The 19,086-nt window shown below is 43.0% G+C and overlaps 1 protein-coding gene across 1 annotated transcript in view; it reads right to left on the bottom strand.

Moving 5' to 3' along the window:
• The window catches only part of CCDC6 (coiled-coil domain containing 6), a 54,758-nt gene that overhangs the window by 13,062 nt on the left and 22,610 nt on the right, over positions 1-19,086 (bottom strand). Inside the window, exons 2-5 of the mRNA XM_069753570.1 lie at positions 14,425-14,574; positions 13,144-13,272; positions 2,169-2,272; positions 749-909 (exon numbers count right to left, since the gene is read on the bottom strand). Of these exons, the coding sequence (XP_069609671.1) occupies positions 749-909; positions 2,169-2,272; positions 13,144-13,272; positions 14,425-14,574 (544 nt within the window). The remainder of the gene's footprint in view (positions 1-748; positions 910-2,168; positions 2,273-13,143; positions 13,273-14,424; positions 14,575-19,086) is intronic.

Here is a 19,086-nt window from a genome sequence, read left to right on the forward strand (position 1 = left end):
ATTAGAAAAAAATATTCGTTTTTAAAGATTTATTAATAGAAATTGACTTTGTGTTTTGGACTAACCATTTAAATACAAGTACCATAAGTCACAGCGAATGGAGCTTTCGTTTTCTATATAATTTGCGTTACTTATCCTACACTGATTTGCAGCGTTGGCCAATCCAGTCATTATAAACAGCGGACAAGCTGCTCGATAACAGGCAGAAATCACTAGAGAAACCATACTAAATCCGGAACGATCGCCGCAGAAGTATGAATTCTGTAATTCAGGGTCAGTACATGTATAAAGTTACACTTTATGAAGATTCTGAGCTTTCAGTCTATTGGGAGAAAAGCTCAATACAAATGTTCGTCTTATAAACTCTATTCAGAGAGGAAAATTACCGGACACATTTTTGCTTGTTAATTAATGCCGATCGATACAGGATTTACAATAACTAATTTAACACTAGGTTATGTCCATGCACTATATTACCGCAGCAGCCAAGTCGCACCAAATAAGAATGTTGCTGCAGAAATGCTGAGGATTCATGAATGCAGATTTCAGCCTAGAATTGCAAAAAAAAATCCCGACAGGCTCAAATGTGCAGGGCCGGCCGTTCAATCTACACTGCACCAGCGTGTGTGAGATTTAGTAAAATTGCATCCACAGAGATATTGGATTATAGAGCGGATTTTATATTTGCATATCTTACCCATGTGGACCCTCATGACAACCACAAGACACACAGAGCGGGTGTACTTACGCTGTAGCTGAGCGGCTCTCAGCTGCTTCTTCAGCCTTTCTACTTCATTCTTAAGGAAACGTATGTGTCTCATCATGTTTTCCGGTGAGTCGATCTCCATCGATATGTCACGAGGTGAAGGTGGAGCAGACACTGGTTGGTCTAATTTTTCCTGCAAAATCCTAGAGACGACATATAGCTATAAGGCTTAGCACATTAGTTTTTGGCTGACAGGTGAGGTAACACTTACACTGTGCACATCACAGTGACATTAATTAAAAGCACAGCTACCATGATTCAGTAATATTTACTGTATGAAAGCACTTGTAACCTTTTAACCTGGGAGAGGCATATTTGATAAATATTAGGTTATCAAAGAAACGTCATCTTGATGTGGTTGATGGGCTCTCATCAACCGGCCAATTTAGGCCTCTTTCACACTTCAGTTATTTGGCGTCAGTCACTACCGACATAGTGACGGATTGACGGATCCGTCACAATTGTTGTAAAAACGGTTCTAACGGATCCGTTTTTTTGACGGATCCGTTACTTGGGGGTTGTCTGGGAAAAGTATCTTCTTTTTGGAGCATGCGCAATTGAAAAAACGGTTGCGGCGGATCCGTCACCCGTAGGCGCCCATTCTATGGAACGGCGGACGCGACGGATCCGTCGCGATCCGCCATTTCGGCGTTGACAAAAAACGTTTCAATGTCCGTCTATTTTCAGAAAACGTCCGCCAAATTTCGACGGATCCGTCGCATGGAACGGACGACCATCCGTCACAATCCGTCACTAATGCAAGTCTATGGGAAAATAACGGATCCGTCAAAAAAAATTGACGGATCCGTTATTTGAGGAAAATGGCGGTTTTAGACTGACGCCAAATAACTGAAGTGTGAAAGAGGCCTTATGGGCCAAGTACCTTCATTTTTAGAAAGTATATTCAATGTAGCAGTAATGAAGTTCTACTGTCATATATTCAATGTCTGCATACATGTTAGCCAATCATTTAAATCCACCTTGCCACCCGCTTGTTCTCCTTCATCTCCACAACTGTGTTATTTACCATCTTCACAATACGGTAAAACTGACCTGGCAATAGGATTCCCCAGGTCAGTACAAGTTCACAGATTAAAAAACTACTAAACTGAACATGTTTGCTATTTAAGTAGCAAAAAAAAATTCAGAAATTTGTAAAAATATAAAATGGATTGTGTCGCCATTTTACTGAAGATTTGACTGCGGAGACCACAAAGTGATATTGAGTATGCACTCTGCAACCCCACAGCAAATGGAGCAGAGGGGCACTTGTTCAATTTCCGTGTTGTTCATTGCCTACGGGTCTCGTACGGTCACCCTCATCGGTCATCTTAAAAAAACATCTCTCAAATGCAGCCATTATTTAGTAGCTACCCATAAAACCTCTGAATGAAAAACCAACCTTTTTTCAGCTTCAAGTTTGTCCATCCTCTTCCAGAGACGATTAACTAATGCTTCTTGCTCTTGTTCCAGGGTGTTTTCGAGGTCAATCTTTTCACGTCTTAGCTGAGTGCATAAAAATAATTCTGTTAGAAAATGAGCAGATGCAGAACGGTTGCGACTGGGACATAGGAAAAGGGATCCTTTATCTAAGACAACCAATAAAAAAAATTAAAAAAAAGAGCCATTTCATTATAAACTTTAATAAGTGAAGGCCTTGCTTTAAGCTGCAAACAATTTGGCCTACAACTCTACACCCCAAGCTCCATAAATACCCCCAGGCTTCAATAAGCACATGAAATAGAAAAGTGACAACTAGAATTTAATAGTATACTCATTAAATCTCTCCCCGATTCCACCCGCGCAGCTCGAGGGGCCTGTGACCTGCATCTAGCTGGATCCTTGCTGACAACCAAGCACAACTTGCAGAAATTCTACAGTCTAGTGCCATCTAGTGGACACAGCTGAAAATTCATTAGACAAGAGAGGAGGGACAAGAAAAATAAAATAAAAAATGTCTTATGCTCAATGTAGGAAAAGGGCATAAATATATCTGCACCACAAAAACCATACATGCAATATGTTCTGATAAAGTGCAACTCAGTCTAAATGGCTGAGGGGTCAGATCAGTCAGCAAAACCGTGTGTGTGTGAGATTATATATATTTTTGGCTGTAATACCTGTAATTGAGTAGCATTGGCTGTATAAGATTTGATTTAGCTAATACAATAAAGATATATTATATATATTTTTTATATATAGTCATATAGCATATAGCAGAGGCCACACGTAACACAGACAGCCACGTAGTATATAACACAGCCCACGTAGTATATAACAGCCCACGTAGTATATAACAGCCCACGTAGTATATAACACAGCCCACGTAATATATAACACAGCCCACGTAATATATAACACAGCCCACGTAGTATATAACACAGCCCACGTAGTATGTAACACAGCCCACGTAGTATATAACACAGCCCACGTAGTATATAACACAGCCCACGTAGTATATAACACAGCCCACGTAGTATATAACACAGCCCACGTAGTATATAACACAGCCCACGTAATATATAACACAGCCCACGTAATATATAACACAGCCCACGTAATATATAACACAGCCCACGTAATATATAACACAGCCCACGTAATATATAACACAGCCCACGTAATATATAACACAGCCCACGTAATATATAACACAGCCCACGTAATATATAACACAGCCCACGTAATATATAACACAGCCCACGTAGTATATAACACAGCCCACGTAGTATATAACACAGCCCACGTAGTATATAACACAGCCCACGTAGTATATAACACAGCCCACGTAGTATATAACACAGCCCACGTAGTATATAACACAGCCCACGTAGTATATAACACAGCCCACGTAGTATATAACACAGCCCACGTAGTATATAACACAGCCCACGTAGTATATAACACAGCCCACGTAGTATATAACACAGCCCACGTAGTATATAACACAGCCCACGTAGTATATAACACAGCCCACGTAGTATATAACACAGCCCACGTAGTATATAACACAGCCCACGTAGTATATAACACAGCCCACGTAGTATATAACACAGCCCACGTAGTATATAACACAGCCCACGTAGTATATAACACAGCCCACGTAGTATATAACACAGCCCACGTAGTATATAACACAGCCCACGTAGTATATAACACAGCCCACGTAGTATCTAAAACTGCCCACATACTATATAGCACTGTGGGCACCATATCCCTGTGAAAAAAAAAAAAATGAAAAAAATAGTTATATACTCACCCTCCGGCGTCCAGCGAAGCTGTCCCTATGAGCACAATGCGGCCGCCAGCTTCCATTCTCAGCGATGCATTGCGAAATTACCCAGATGACATAGTGGTCAACTAAGCGCAAACCGGATGGAATAGCATGTCGCTGCAAGATGGTGTGGTAGCCATACTGGTTCAGTATGCCTTCAATTTTGAATAAATCCCCAACAGTGTCACCAGCAAAGAACCCCCACACCATCACACCTCCATGTTCCACGGTGGGAACCAGGCATGTAGAGTCCATCCGTTCACCTTTTCTGCGTCACACAGACACGGAGGTTGGAACCAAAGATCTCAAATTTGGAGTCATCAGACCAAAGCACAGATTTCCACTGGTCTAATGTCCATTCCTTGTGTTCTTTAGCCCAAACATGTCTCTTCTGCTGGTTGCCGTCCTTAGCAGTGGTTTCCTAGCACCTATTTTACCATGAAGGCCTGCTGCACAAAGTCTCCTCTTAACAGTTGTTGTAGAGATGTGTCTGGTGCTAGAACTCTGTGTGGCATTGACCTGGTCTCTAATCTGATCTGCTGTTAACCTGCGATTTCTGAGGCTGGTGACTCGGATAAACGTATCCTCAGAAGCAGAGGTGACTCTTGGTCTTCCTTTCCTGGGGCGGTCCTCATGTGAGCCAGTTTCTTTGTAGCACTTGCGGACACTTTCAAAGTTTTCCCAATTTTTCAGACTGACGGACCTTAATTTCTTAAAGTAATGATGGCCACTCGTTTTTCTTTACTTAGCTGCTTTTTTCTTGCCATAATACAAATTCTAACAGTCTATTCAGTAGGACTATCAGCTGTGTATCCACCAGACTTCTGCACAACACAACTGATGGTCCCAACCCCATTTATAAGATAAGAAATCCCACTTATTAAACCTGACAGAGCACACCTGTGAAGTGGAAACCATTCCTGGTGACTAGCTCTTGAAGCTCATCAAGAGAATATCAAGAGTGTGCAAAGCAGTCATCAATGCAAAAGGTGGCTACTTTGAAGAACCTAGAATATAAGAATTTCAGTTTCACACTTTTGTTAACCTCTTTATGACTTTGGACGGGATAGTACGTCCGAGGTTAGATACAGACCTTTGATGCAGGGCTCCGGCGGTGAGCCCGCATCAAAGCCGGGACATGTCAGCTGTTTTGAACAGCTGACATGTGCCCGCAATAGCGGCGGGTAAAATCGCGATTCACCCGCTGCTATTAACTAGTTAAATGTCGCTGTCAAATGCTGACAGCGGCATTTAACCGGCGCTTCCAGCCGGGCGGGCGGAAATGAGCGCATCGCTGACCCCGTCACATGATCGGGGGTCAGTGATGCTTCTGCATAGTAACCATAGAGGTCCTTGAGATCTCTATGGTTACTGATGCCGGCGTGCTGTGAGCGCCACCCTGTGGTCGGTGCTCATAGCACACCTGCATTTCTGCTGCATAGCAGCGATCTGATGATCGCTGCTATGTAGCTGAGCCGATCGAGTTGTGCCAGCTTCAAGCCTCCTATGGAGGCTATTGAAGCATGGCAAAAGTTAAAAAAAAAAAAAAAAAAAAAGTGAAAAAAAAAATAGAATAAAAAAAAGTTTAAATCACCCCATTCAAAATAAATCAATAAAAGAAATAAATAAAACCTACACATATTTGGTATCGTCGCATACAGAATCACCCGATGTATCGCTAAACGGCGCAGCGAGAAAAAAAAACTCAAAACGCCAGAATTACGTTTTTTTGTCGCCGTGACATTGCATTAAAATTCAATAACGGGCGATCAAAAGAACGTATCTGCACCAAAATGCTATCATTAAAAATGCCAGCTCAGCACGCAAAAAATAATCCCTCACCCGACCCCAGATCATGAAAAATGGAGACTTTAGGTGTATCGGAAAATGGCACAATTTTTTTTTTTTTTTTTTAGCAAAGTTTGGATTTTTTTTTCACCACTTAGATAAAAGAGAACCTAGACATGTTTGGTGTCTATGAACTTGTAATGACCTGGAGAATAATGTCAGGTCAGTTTTAGTGAACCTAAAAAGCCAATCAAAAAAACAAGTTTGGGATTGCACTTTTTTTTGCCATTTCACCGCACTTGGAATTTTTTTCCCGTTTTCTAGTACACGACATGCTAAAACCAATGATCTCGTTCAAAAGTACAACTTGTTTCGCAAAAAATAAGCCCTCACATGGCCATATTGACGGAAAAATAAAAAAGTTATGGCTCTGGGAAGAAGGGAAGCAAAAAACGAACATGGAAAAACGGAAAATCCCAAGGTCATGAAGGGGTTAAGTACATAATTCCACATGTGCTAATTCACAATTTTGATGCCTTCAGTGTGAATGTACAATTTTCATAGTCATGAAAATACAGAAAAATCTTTAACCCCTTTACCCCCAAGGGTGGTTTGCACGTTATGGACCGGGCCAATTTTTACAATTTTGACCACTGTCCCTTTATGAGGTTATAACTCTGGAACGCTTCAATGGATCCTGGTGATTCTGACATTGTTTTCTCGTGACATATTGTACTTCATGACAATGGTAAAAATTCTTTGATAGTACCTGCGTTTATTTGTGAAAAAAACGGAAATTTGGCGAAAATTATGAAAATTTCGCAATTTTCCAACTTAATTTTTATGCAATTAAATCACAGAGATATGTCACACAAAATACTTAATAAGTAACATTTCCCACATGTCTACTTTACATCAGCACAATTTTGGAACCAAAATTTTTTTTTGTTAGGGAGTTATAAGGGTTAAAAGTTGACCAGCAATTTCTCATTTCTACAACACCATTTTATTTTAGGGACCACATCTCATTTGAAGTCATTTTGAGGGGTCTATATGATAGAAAATACCCAAGTGTGACACCATTCTAAAAACTGCACCCCTCAAGGTGCTCAAAACCATATTCAAGAAGTTTATTAACCCTTCTGGTGCTTCACAGGAATTTTTTGAATGTTTAAATAAAAATGAACATTTAACTTTTTTTCACAAAAAATTTAATTCAGCTCCAATTTGTTTTATTTTACCAAGGGTAACAGGAGAAAATGGACCCCAAACATTGTTGTACAATTTGTCCTGAGTATGCCAATACCCCACATGTGGGGGTAAACCACTGTTTGGGCGCATGGCAGAGCTCGGAAGCGAAGGAGTGCCATTTGACATTTCAATGCAAAATTGACTGGAATTGAGATGGGACGCCATGTTTCGTTTGGAGAGCCCCTGATGTGGCTAAACATTGAAACCCCCCACAAGTGACACCATTTTGGAAAGTAGACCCCCTAAGGAACTTATCTAGAGGTGTGGTGAGCACTTTGACCCACCAAGTGCTTCACAGAAGTTTATAATGCAGAGCCGTAAAAATAAAACAAAATTTTTTTCCCACAAAAATTATTTTTTTAGCCCCCAGTTTTGTATTTTCCTGAGGGTAACAGGAGAAATTGGACCCCAAAATTTGTTGCCCAATTTGTCCTGAGTGCGATGATACACCATATGTGGGGGGAACCACTGTTTGGGCACATGGGAGGGCTCAGAAGGGAAGGAGTGCCATTTGAATGCAGACTTAGATGGAATGGTCTGCAGGTGTCACATTGCGTTTGCAGAGCCCCTAATGTACCTAAACAGTAGAAACCTCCCACAAGTGACACCATTTTGGAAACTAGACCCCCTAAGGAACTCATCTAGATGTGTTGTGATAGCTTTGAACCCCCAAGTGTTTCACTACAGTTTGTAACGCAGAGCCGTGAAAATAAAAAATCTTTTTTTTTCCCACAAAAAATATGTTTTAGCCCCGAGTTTTGTATTTTCCAAGGGTAACAGGAGAAATTGGACCCCAAAAGTTGCTGTCCTATTTGTCCTGAGTACGCCGATACCCCATATGTTGGGGTAAACCTCTGTTTGGGCACACGGGAGAGCTCGGAAGGGAAGAAGCACTGTTTTACTTTTTCAACGCAGAATTGGCTGGAATTGAGATCGGACGCCATGTCGTGTTTGGAGAGCCCCTGATGTGAGGTTTCCACTGTTTAGGCACAATTATAACTGAAACCCTAATCCCAACAGTAACCCTAACCACACCTCTAACCCAGACACACCCCAAACCCTAATCCCAACCCTATTCCCAACCGTAAATGTAATCTAAACCCTAACTGTAACTTTAGCCCCAACCCAAACTGTAGCCCTAGCCCTAACCCTAATCCTAACCCTAGCCCTAACCCTAGCCCTAGCCCTAACCCTAACCCTAATGGGAAAATGGAAATAAATACATTTTTTTAATTTTTCCCTAACTAAGGGGGTGATGAAGGGGGTTTGATTTACTTTTATAGCGGGTTTTTTAGCGGATTTTTATGATTGGCAGCCGTCACACACTGAAAGACGCTTTTTATTGCAAAAAATATTTTTTGCGTTACCACATTTTGAGAGCTATAATTTTTCTATATTTTGGTCCACAGAGTCATGTGAGGTCTTGTTTTTTGCGGGACGAGTTGACGTTTTTATTGGTAACATTTTCGGGCACGTGACATTTTTTGATCGCTTTTTATTCCGATTTTTATGAGGCAGAATGACCAAAAACCAGCTATTCATGAATTTCTTTTGGGGGAGGCGTTTATACCGTTCCGCGTTTGGTAAAATTGATAAAGTAGTTTTATTCTTCGGGTCAGTACGATTACAGCGACACCTCATTTATATCATTTTTTTATGTTTTGGCGCTTTTATACGATAAAAACTATTTTATAGAAAAAATAATTATTTTGGTATCGCTTTATTCTCAGGACTATAACTTTTTTATTTTTTTGCTGATGATGCTGTATGGCGGCTCGTTTTTTGCGGGACAAGATGACGTTTTCAGCGGTACCATGGTTATTTATATCTGTCTTTTTGATCGCGTGTTATTCCACTTTTTGTTCGGCGGTATGATAATAAAGCGTTGTTTTTTGCCTCTTTTTTTTTTTTTCTTACGGTGTTTACTGAAGGGGTTAACTAGTGGGCCAGTTTTATAGGTCGGGCCGTTACGGACGCGGCGATACTAAATATGTGTACTTTTATTGTTTTGTTTTTTTTATTTAGATAAAGAAATGTATTTATGGGAATAATTTTTTTTTTTTTTTTTTTTTTTTTTTTTTTTTTTTTTTTTTTTTTTTTTTTTTACACATTTGAAAATTTTTTTTTTACTTTTTTACTTTGTCCCAGGGGGGGACATCACAGATCAGTGATCTGACAGTTTGCACAGCACTCTGTCAGATCACTGATCTGACATGCAGCTCTGCAGCCTTCACAGTGCCTGCTCTGAGCAGGCTCTGTGAAGCCACCTCCCTCCCTGCAGGACCCGGATCCGCAGCCATCTTGGATCCGGGGCTGGAGGGAGCAGGGAGGGAGGTGAGACCCTCGCAGCAACGCGATCACATCGCGTTGCTGTGGGGGGCTCAAGGAAGCCCGCAGGGCTTGATCGCGGTGTGCCAGGGGTTAATGTGCCGGGGGCGGTCCGTGACCGCTCCTGGCACATAGTGCCGGATGTCAGCTGCGATAGGCAGCTGACACCCGGCCGCGATCGGCGGCGCTCCCCCCGTGAGCGCTGCCGATCGCGCTGGACGTACTATCCCGTCCATGGTCATAGGGGCCCACCCCACATGGACGGGATAGTACGTCCGATGTCAGAAAGGGGTTAAATGAGAAGGTGTGTCCAAACTTTTGGTCTGTACTGTATATCTTTATTGTATTAGCCAAATCAAATCCTATACAGCCAATGCTACTCAATTACAAGTATTACAGCCAAAAATGTCACCATAGAGTTGATGAAGTCTAAACCCATTTAAATAAATAAATAAAAAGATTAGTAGCATTATGAATGGGAATGGGCTCCCTCAAAATGATATGGCCACTTCCAGTCTCGTTACAGTCTCTTTACCGGGCATTTACAGCCTTCGCTCTCACCTCGGCATCCCATAGCCGAAGATAAAATCTGCCGACTGCTAATCCCCATTCTCACAGGTATCGTCTGTCATCCTTCAACCTTTTTTCTGTCCCTTTAACAAGGCCTACAGAGTGTTATTTAAGCTGATACACCAGCAATTCAGGCATATCCTAAAACAATCCTTGCATGCAAGTGTGACCAATTAAAAAGGTACAGAAAAGACTGTGTAGCCTGCGGTGACTCAAGTCATCCATGCAAGTCACAAACAGGAATTGCTGCAGCAATCAAGCTGTAGATAAAATCTGAGAAATCAGCAAAATGGAGTTAAATGATTAAGAACTTCAAAACATCAAATTGTGCGCTCATTTTTTTTTTTTTAACTCAAAAGTTATATGACCAAAACCTGCCTTCAATGGTCTTCGCACACAAACACTACAACACCCCTTCCCCGAGACACTGCATCTTAATTCCCAAATGGGAGAGAAGAAGAAATGAACTCCATGTCCGACTGCTACAATTACAGGGGCTGGTTGAAATGGAAATAAATACACTGCACAAGACCGGCAAACGTACAGATACAAATCATACACGTTATTTATCCATCATTACAAATTAGGCTTATTAGTAAAACTCTACAGACTTCCTGCAGTTTACAATAAACCAAACTAGAACGATTCAAATAGCTCAACGCGACTAAAAAGTGGTTTCTCCAAACGAAGCAAAAATGGCACTCAATTATTCAACCCCTTCATGACAAGCGGCTTTAGTACTTAACAGATGCAAAAGTAAGGCATACCCAGACAGCAGCGACTGCCAGCGTTCCTGAGCAATCCTGGTCCATCCTTACTGGGCAATGGATTCAGTGTATATTCACTGATTTTCAAGAAAGGGGTCCAAAAAGTTAGGAAAACTGATCGTGCCCTTGATCAAACAAGGAAAAAAAGATGCAAAAAGAAACTACATTGAATGTGCCTAAAGATACAGCTGGAAGCAGACTTCGCAAGTTGGAAGTTAAAAGACCACTGGCTACACTACCTGGATGTTGCAGGAAGAGGAAGCCGTCACCGACTGCCATCAGATTCCAGAGACGGCAGGTCAAAAATCACTCGAGTGACTGCAAAAGCCCTGCAGCAAGATTGGTGGCAGCAGGCACTGAGGATTCAGTATGCACAGTAAGGAACATGACTAAATGCTGAAGAGCTGCACCTCTCTAAGAGGCATACCCTTACTGACCCAAAAGTACAAGAGTCAGCTCCAATATGCTCAAAACCACATACCGTATATACTCGAGTATAAGACGAGATTTTCAGACCATTTTTTTAGGCTGAAAGTCCCCCTCTTGGCTTATACTCGAGTCATTGTCCCAGGGGGTCGGCAGGGGAGGGGGAGCAGCAGCTGTCACATCACACTCACCTGCTCCCGGCGCGGTCCAAACTTCTCACTGACAGATGGTCTCCGGCAGCTTCTTCCAGTGATGAGCGGTCACGTGGTACTGCTCATTAAAGTAATGAATATGTACGCGACTTTACTCTCATAGGGGTGGAGCGCATATTCATTACTTTAATGAGCGGTACCATGTGACCAATGAACACAGGAACAAGCTGCCGGCGCCCGGAGACCATCTGTGAGTAAGAAGCAGGGACCGCGCTGGGTGCAGGTGAGTATAACAGGGGAGGGTGAGCATTCGGATATTCACCTGTCCCCGTTCCACCGCAGTGTGTCGCTCCATCTTCCGTGTCCTCTGGCTGTGCCATTCAGGTCAGAGGGCGCGATGACGTGTTAGTGTGCGCCCTCTGCCGCAACAGTCACTGCGGAGAGACGGGATGCTGAGGAGAAGGGGGCAGCGACGAGAGGTATGTCATTTTTTTTTTATTGCAGCAGCAGATATACAGTACGGTTAGTCATATCAGCATAAACTGCATCTTATGGGGCCATAATCAACTTTTATGCAGCATTATATGGGGCAAATTTTCTATGGAGCATCTTATGGGGCCATAATAAACCTTTATGCAGCATTATATGGGCAGATCATGAACTTTATGGAGCATATTTTGTATGGAGCATCTTATGGGGCCCATCATGAACTTTATGGGGCATTATATGGGGCTCCTGATCCAATATGGATATTCAAAAACACTTAACCTACTGATGTCTCAAATAATTTTACTTTTATTGGTATCTTTTTATTTATGAAATTTACCAGTAGCTGCTGATTTCCCACCCGAGTAATTTTTTCCCAGTTTTTTTGTGGTAAAATTAGGGGTCTCAGCTTATACTCGGGTGAGCTTATACTCGAGTATATACGGTATGCAAGCCACAGAAGTTTTGGGATTCTGTTCTGTGAAGCAAAGATACCAAGCTAACTTTTCATTCTTCTCAATTATGTCTAGAGGAATAAGAATGATGCACATGTCGAAAAAAAAACACCCTGCCTACAGTGAAGCATGACATGGAGGAGGCTTTGTGATAAGCTAGTGCTGCCTTGTTTCTTCAGCAACTGTAAACTTGAAACGTGTGGAGGGCAAGATGGAGTCAGTCAAGTATCAGGAAATCCTAAGAGAAAATGACAATGAAGCTGAAAAATCATTGGACCCTTCAACGAGAAAATAATCCAAAGCATAATTCTTAATCCACCAAAGTGTTGTTTTAGAAGTAGCCCCAGAAGAATTTTGAGCGACCATGACAATTACTTACTTGGACCCCACATAAAATTCTTGATAGGATTTGTAGAAGGCCATTACTGCACCCAAACCTAGAAAATTAGTGATCTGGGAGGCCATTGCCCATGGAAAATGAGTAGATTTGTCAGGCACGCTGCCAGAAGGTGCTGTCTGGTTATGCATCACATTTGCAGCAGGTTATACCAGCCAGAGGGGCTCTACGAAGCACTAAAAATGGTTGTCCTGAAGAGGTTGAATAATTCTGAAGCTGCAGTGCGCAGTAAAAGTAACCTTTTGTGTTGAATTTGGAGAAACCACTGGTATATTAGTTGTTTTGCGCCATTTACATTGTTATTGGTTCCTTGTAAACGAGAACATTTGTACATTTTGGCTGTAAGAAACTGACTTTATAGTGGGGCTGAATAACTGACTGCAACTGTAGTGGCTGTCTCTCCGCCAAGTGCAGCGCCACTCTGCTGTATGGGATGTGTGCGGTATTGCAGCGTCGCTCTACCCTGCCAGTACAGAGTATTACCTGTTCTAGTGTTAGCTGTTTGGAGATGGTGTCATTTTCCAGCTTCTTTATTTTTTTCATTAATTTGTTAACTTGAAACTCTTGTTCTTGTTCCAGGTGTTGTTCAAGCTCTGCCTTCTCGTGCTGTAACTAAACATAAAGGCAAAGAAGGGAAAGTGTTAAATGGACAGAAGAGGAGTAGATTTATGGACAGTCCATCATTATATGCCAAACTAGTGAAATGGCCCACGATACAATACAGCACAGGTCGGGTCTAGAGCCTCGGACATTTATAGGGCCTACGAGGCCATAGGCACAGATTACCACCACATGAAATATTCAGTCTACAGAATCAATCCTCTACAGTCCTGTCATCAACTTGATTATCATTGTACAGAGGTAAAAAAGAAAAATGGAACACACACAGCCTAAATATACAGAAGGAAGAGGGATCAGGTGTATCGTGATTGCAGCAAAAAGCGGAGTTCGAGGAAAGATGATGGAACTGATAAGGGGTTAATTATTCTGTTTGGAAGCAATTATACAATTAGCATAACTAGGGAGGAAATCATTCTGCATTTCCAGGCTCCGCTCTGCGAGGCTTACATGTAATTAACACCTCAGATTTCGGATGGATGCTTACAGGGGTCCTGCGAATCAGACAAACCCCTTAGTGAAAAATGTCTCACAACGATGAGCTGATCGGAGGGAATTCTGCTGCTGGGAGCAATCAGCATAAATGGGGGCAGAAAGAAAGCCACCAGAATAGTATTCCCATAAAGAAGCATTCGACACCAGCCAATGAAATCAATGGGCCAGCCACGTCAATCTTTGACCAGCTGGGATACACTATCCTTATGCACTGTAGATAATACAAGTCCTACTAATAAGATCTGTGAAATTCACAAAAAAAATAAAAATTAAACTATACTGAAATGTTCCAGTAAGTTTCCATTGTGCAGATATATGTCATAAGTATTGACAGTCACATGCCAGTCATGGTCATATTTTAATTGTCAGGTGTACAATACCTACTGGTCATGTATGAGACCCGTCTACACTTGGGCATGGGACCGTGGACGCATCCTAAGCAGCACCTCTCACCGCAGAACTGAAGCGCCAGATAAACCCCTTAGGGTTACTTGGATCAGAATCACAATGTGTGGCATGCATGTGCATCTGTATGAGCAATTATTCCATTAGCTGAACATCTGGAGCCATTGGGCTTTGTAAATGTAATACCGTCTGCCATCGGACACCTGATTCTGGGAACGCTGCCGCCATGTACGAGGATCTAATCACCTGCATGAGCTTCCGTGACAGTTCATTAGTGAGAAACTCCTCTTCTTTCTCGTAGTTCACTGCGAGCGTTTCCTTCTCCTTCTGCAAGGCTTGGATCTTCTTAAACAATGTGTTGCTGATGAATTCTTCTTCTTGCTCAGCCCTCGCTTGCTGTGAAGAAGAGACATGAGAAATGAGGGAGCGCCAATAGCACATAACAGCTTACTGCAATATACATTCACGGAATTGTACCTCGCACGTTCTTTCATCGCTAAACCTACTAAATATGGATTCCAGGAAAGTTCTGATGTGAAAAAGCGAAGTGTTAAATTTATAAACAGCAATGTTACCAGAGATATACTCCAATTACAGCTATCGAGACAGGCGCATGTTCTTAGGAGAGACCTGCCAGGAGAAAACGTACAAAGCTCCGGGAAGATGAAAAACTACTACTTATTGACGTTACAGATGTTGTGTGGATGCAAAATACCCAAGAGATCCATGTCCCCGCATACATAATTACATGTGTGTCACTGTGAAAGCAAGTAATGGAGCAGTCCCTCAGACCCCCAGGAGTCCAGGCCACTTACAACAATGTGCACAACCTTTACTCTTTAATGGGGTTGTACCACTAAATGCATTTATCACCTATCCATACAAATGAATGATTGCTGGGGGTCCGACCTCTCAGATGCAAACTAATACAAAGAATGGGGGTCCCAAAATGCCCAGTGTGGATCAAGGGGTGACCAGAAAAATGCCCACAGGAAAAATGCCCACAGGGAAATTTGCCCACATGGAAAATTGCCCACACGGAAAATTGCCAATTGCAGCATCACAAAGTTTCAGATCCATGATGTTTGAGGTGCAAGGTGAAGAATGCCCACAGAAAATTGCCCACAGGCTGAATTATAGGTTATATGCTCTGTAGGACAGGGGGATAGTATATGCATGTATACGTGAGATTCTCTGCAGGGCAGAAGAATAATTTAGAATTATAGGTGAGATGCTCTGCAAAGCAGAAGAATAATATAGAATTATAGGGGAGGTGCTCTGCAGGACAGAGAATAGCAAAGAGATATAGGTTAAATGCTCTGCAGGACAGGGGGATAGTATGCAGGTATACGCGAGATGCTCTGCAGAACAGAGAATAGTATAGAATTATAGGTGAGATGCTCTGCAGCACAGAAGAATGTCTGCGAAAATTGCCCACAAAAAACTACCAACAAGTTTATTAAGAACAGTTTATTAAGGAGTTCTAATAACAATAACTTAAGTTTATTAAATAATCATTGCACACCTGCAAATAATTAGCTGCCGGGAGATTGTCCTCGACTACCATGGGCTCCATTGAAATACAATACAGCACAACACAGGCAGCAAAGAAAATGCAGAATGGATTTCAGCAAAGGTCTCTGGGCCCAGTTTACTTCTCCAGGTTTGGTTCACTCATCCCCAGTCCCAGAGTACGGATTCTGTTCTTAGGACTTGTCATTCCACTGTGCTAACAATAATTCTACTCTCGTTGTGGTGTGTCTGGGCCTAGAGACCCTTATTCCACTCATTGTGGTGTGTCTGGGCCTAGAGACCCTTATTCCACTCATTGTGGTGTGTCTGGGCCTAGAGACCCTTATTCCACTCATTGTGGTGTGTCTGGGCCTAGAGACCCTTATTCCACTCATTGTGGTGTGTCTGGGCCTAGAGACCCTTATTCCACTCATTGTGGTGTCTGGGCCTAGAGACCCTTATTCCACTCTCATTGTGGTGTGTCTGGGCCTAGAGACCCTTATTCCACTCATTGTGGTGTGTCTGGGCCTAGAGACCCTTATTCCACTCATTGTGGTGTGTCTGGGCCTAGAGACCCTTATTCCACTCATTGTGGTGTGTCTGGGCCTAGAGACCCTTATTCCACTCTCATTGTGGTGTGTCTGGGCCTAGAGACCCTTATTCAAATCCACTCTGCATTTCCTTCCATCCTATGCCTGCCTGCACCTGCAGTATATGTATATGATACATAACTAGGTGGGATATGTTCACTCTTACTCTTGGTAGCCATAAGTGGACAGTGAAGGAAGTGCAGGCCCCAGATTCACTGCCAATGAAGTCAATGGGAGAGCGGAGCTGCTATGGCACTTCTGCTCCTCTGACAGATTCTGACAGAATCTCACCTTTCTGCGGTGCCTTCTGGGCTTCCAGGACCATCTATCTCTGCCAGCAGCACCCTGCTTTTGGGGGGCACCCACTGGGATGATAATGTATTAGATCTGACCTGCAGTCCCATGTAACTCCACAGATATACAGTGATTCTTTTGTGGGTACTGATAGCAGTGATGGCTCCTCTGGATCATACTGCTGCTGTTTCTGCATGTGCTGCTGTTCTGGGCTGGTGGGAGGAGTGAGGCAGAATCAGTGAGAGATGAGAGCAGACAATCTATCTATTGCTGATAATGACAGACTGCTACAAACCACAGATCTTCAGCATGTTTGCAGTTTTGCACTAGGTCAGCTGTAAATCACAAGTTGATCACACATCATGTGAACATCCTCACCTTTTACTTCAAATATCATAGATCTGAAACTTTGTGATGCTGCAATTGGCAATTTTCCATGTGGGCAATTTTCCGGGTGGGCAATTTTCCACGTGGGCATTTTTCAGGGAACCGGATCAGGGCTGTGGAGTCTATTTTGATAGAGTCAGTATAAAAAGGACCTACTTCTAAAAATATAATACATTTGGTACAGTAGTACAGTGCAGGATGTGCTGTAAAAGTTTTCATTAGAATTTGGGAAAGTCATGAAATGTCTGTTCTGCTCCTGATCTAAGGATCTCGGCTGTTAGTTGAGATGAATCTGTGCTGCACTTTATGTACATGCTCAGTAGTGACCAGTGCTGTGGAGTTTGAGTCTGGGAAATTGAGGAGTCGGAGGTTTGGCTTACCAACTCCACAGCCCTGGTGTGGATGCAGGGGTACTATGTCCATTTGAACACTGCTCCATTCACTTCCATACAAGTGACTGGAGCTGTGGTGGGGCCATCATTCTCCAAGACAGTGAAAGACCCAAAAATAAGACCCGAGAGTTCGTATAGGTATTGCTAGAGATGAATCGATTCACAAGTCCCTGCTCCAGCAGTCACAAGTGTCTCAGCGTAATGTCATTGTTACGGTGTGACGCACGCAAGACGTTGCACCTACTAATCAAAAGGGAATTTGTGGTGACAAGCAGGTAGGAGGAGGTTTGCAGGGCTATGGTCCAGCGCTGGACACAGCATTCTATAATCCTGTATATAAACCTCCCAACCCGACCTGGAAGAACTAAAAAATACGTTATTATACTCCACCTGCGGGGCAGTCCGGTCCGAGCGGTGTCGCTGGTCTTAGTCCAGCGCCTCCCTTTTGTTAGGATCGCCGCCCTGCTGCTTGCTTTGTGTGGCTGACGTGTCGCTGCATTACACACACACACACACAGCCCTCGGTATTGCACTCCTGCGCCGGCGCACTTCTCTGTCCTGATGAGAGCAGAGCAAAGTACTGCAGTGCGCAGGTGCTGGGAAAGGTCAAAGAGCCCCGAAACCTGCACACTGCAGTACTTTGCTCTGGCCTCACCAGGGCAGAGAAGTGCGCCTGCACAGGAGTGTGATGCCGGGGAGCCTGTGAGGATGATGCAGGGTCATCCACAAGAAGCAAGCAGAAGGGCAGCGATCATAAGATGGGAGGTGCCGGATCAAGAAAGGCAACACCTCATACACCGGACCACCCCGCGAGTATAAGAAAAGTTATTTTTCAGTTCTTCCAGGTCGGGTTGGGGGCAGATATATCACATTACAGAATGCTACATATCAGCCCTGAAAGGTGATGGCCGCATCTTACATCAGCCAAAAGTGCTGACATGTTCACTTTAACTGCTGATCAGAGTGATTTCAATTAAAACTATGCAAAGGACACAAACACTAGAAGAACCTTGAAGACTACATGTATTACCACCACCATATAAACCTATTAAAATATTCACCATTGCCAATTGCGTCCTTATGGTCTGGACGTCTCTCTGCACATGACCCTACATAAGTGAGCCACAAACTGAAATTTTACTAAAAGGTTATGCGATAAAAGTTTGTATAAGGCCAAAGGCAAAAATCACAAAATGATTTGTGCAACATTGAGATTGCATAGTTGCAGTGAGAGCAGGGCTGTGGAGTCGGTAAGCCAAACCTTCGACTCAGACTTCTCCATTTCCATGACACCGACTCCACAGACCTGAGTGACATCGCATTTTATCATTTCCTTTAATGTTGTATTTTGACTTCTGACTTCCTGCGACAAGGTGCCAAATGCTTCCATATGCGTTTCATTTTCCATCGCCGGTCAAACAGTGTCTTGAGAATTGCTGCTGAGCGCCACGCATCGCCGTCTAGCCACAAAATAAGCGCTGATTGATGGGACATCCGGGATCAACATCTTTCCCGACCCTTTCGGACTACTGAACATACTGTGGCCCAAACATTGTTGTGGAGATGAACTATTCAAACTGTATGGAAAGTTGGTGGGGGTGCTGGGTTTGCAGCTTATTACGGACGCCCAGCCCCCCAGTAAGTGTCCCATACATAGCGCTGACCACTGCACCTATCCAATCTTCCCGCACAGGACCACGAGAGTTTCAAGGAAACACATCCAACACAAGCCT

Source organism: Ranitomeya imitator, chromosome 2, assembly GCF_032444005.1.
Source record: "Ranitomeya imitator isolate aRanImi1 chromosome 2, aRanImi1.pri, whole genome shotgun sequence".
Lineage (NCBI taxonomy): Eukaryota > Metazoa > Chordata > Amphibia > Anura > Dendrobatidae > Ranitomeya > Ranitomeya imitator.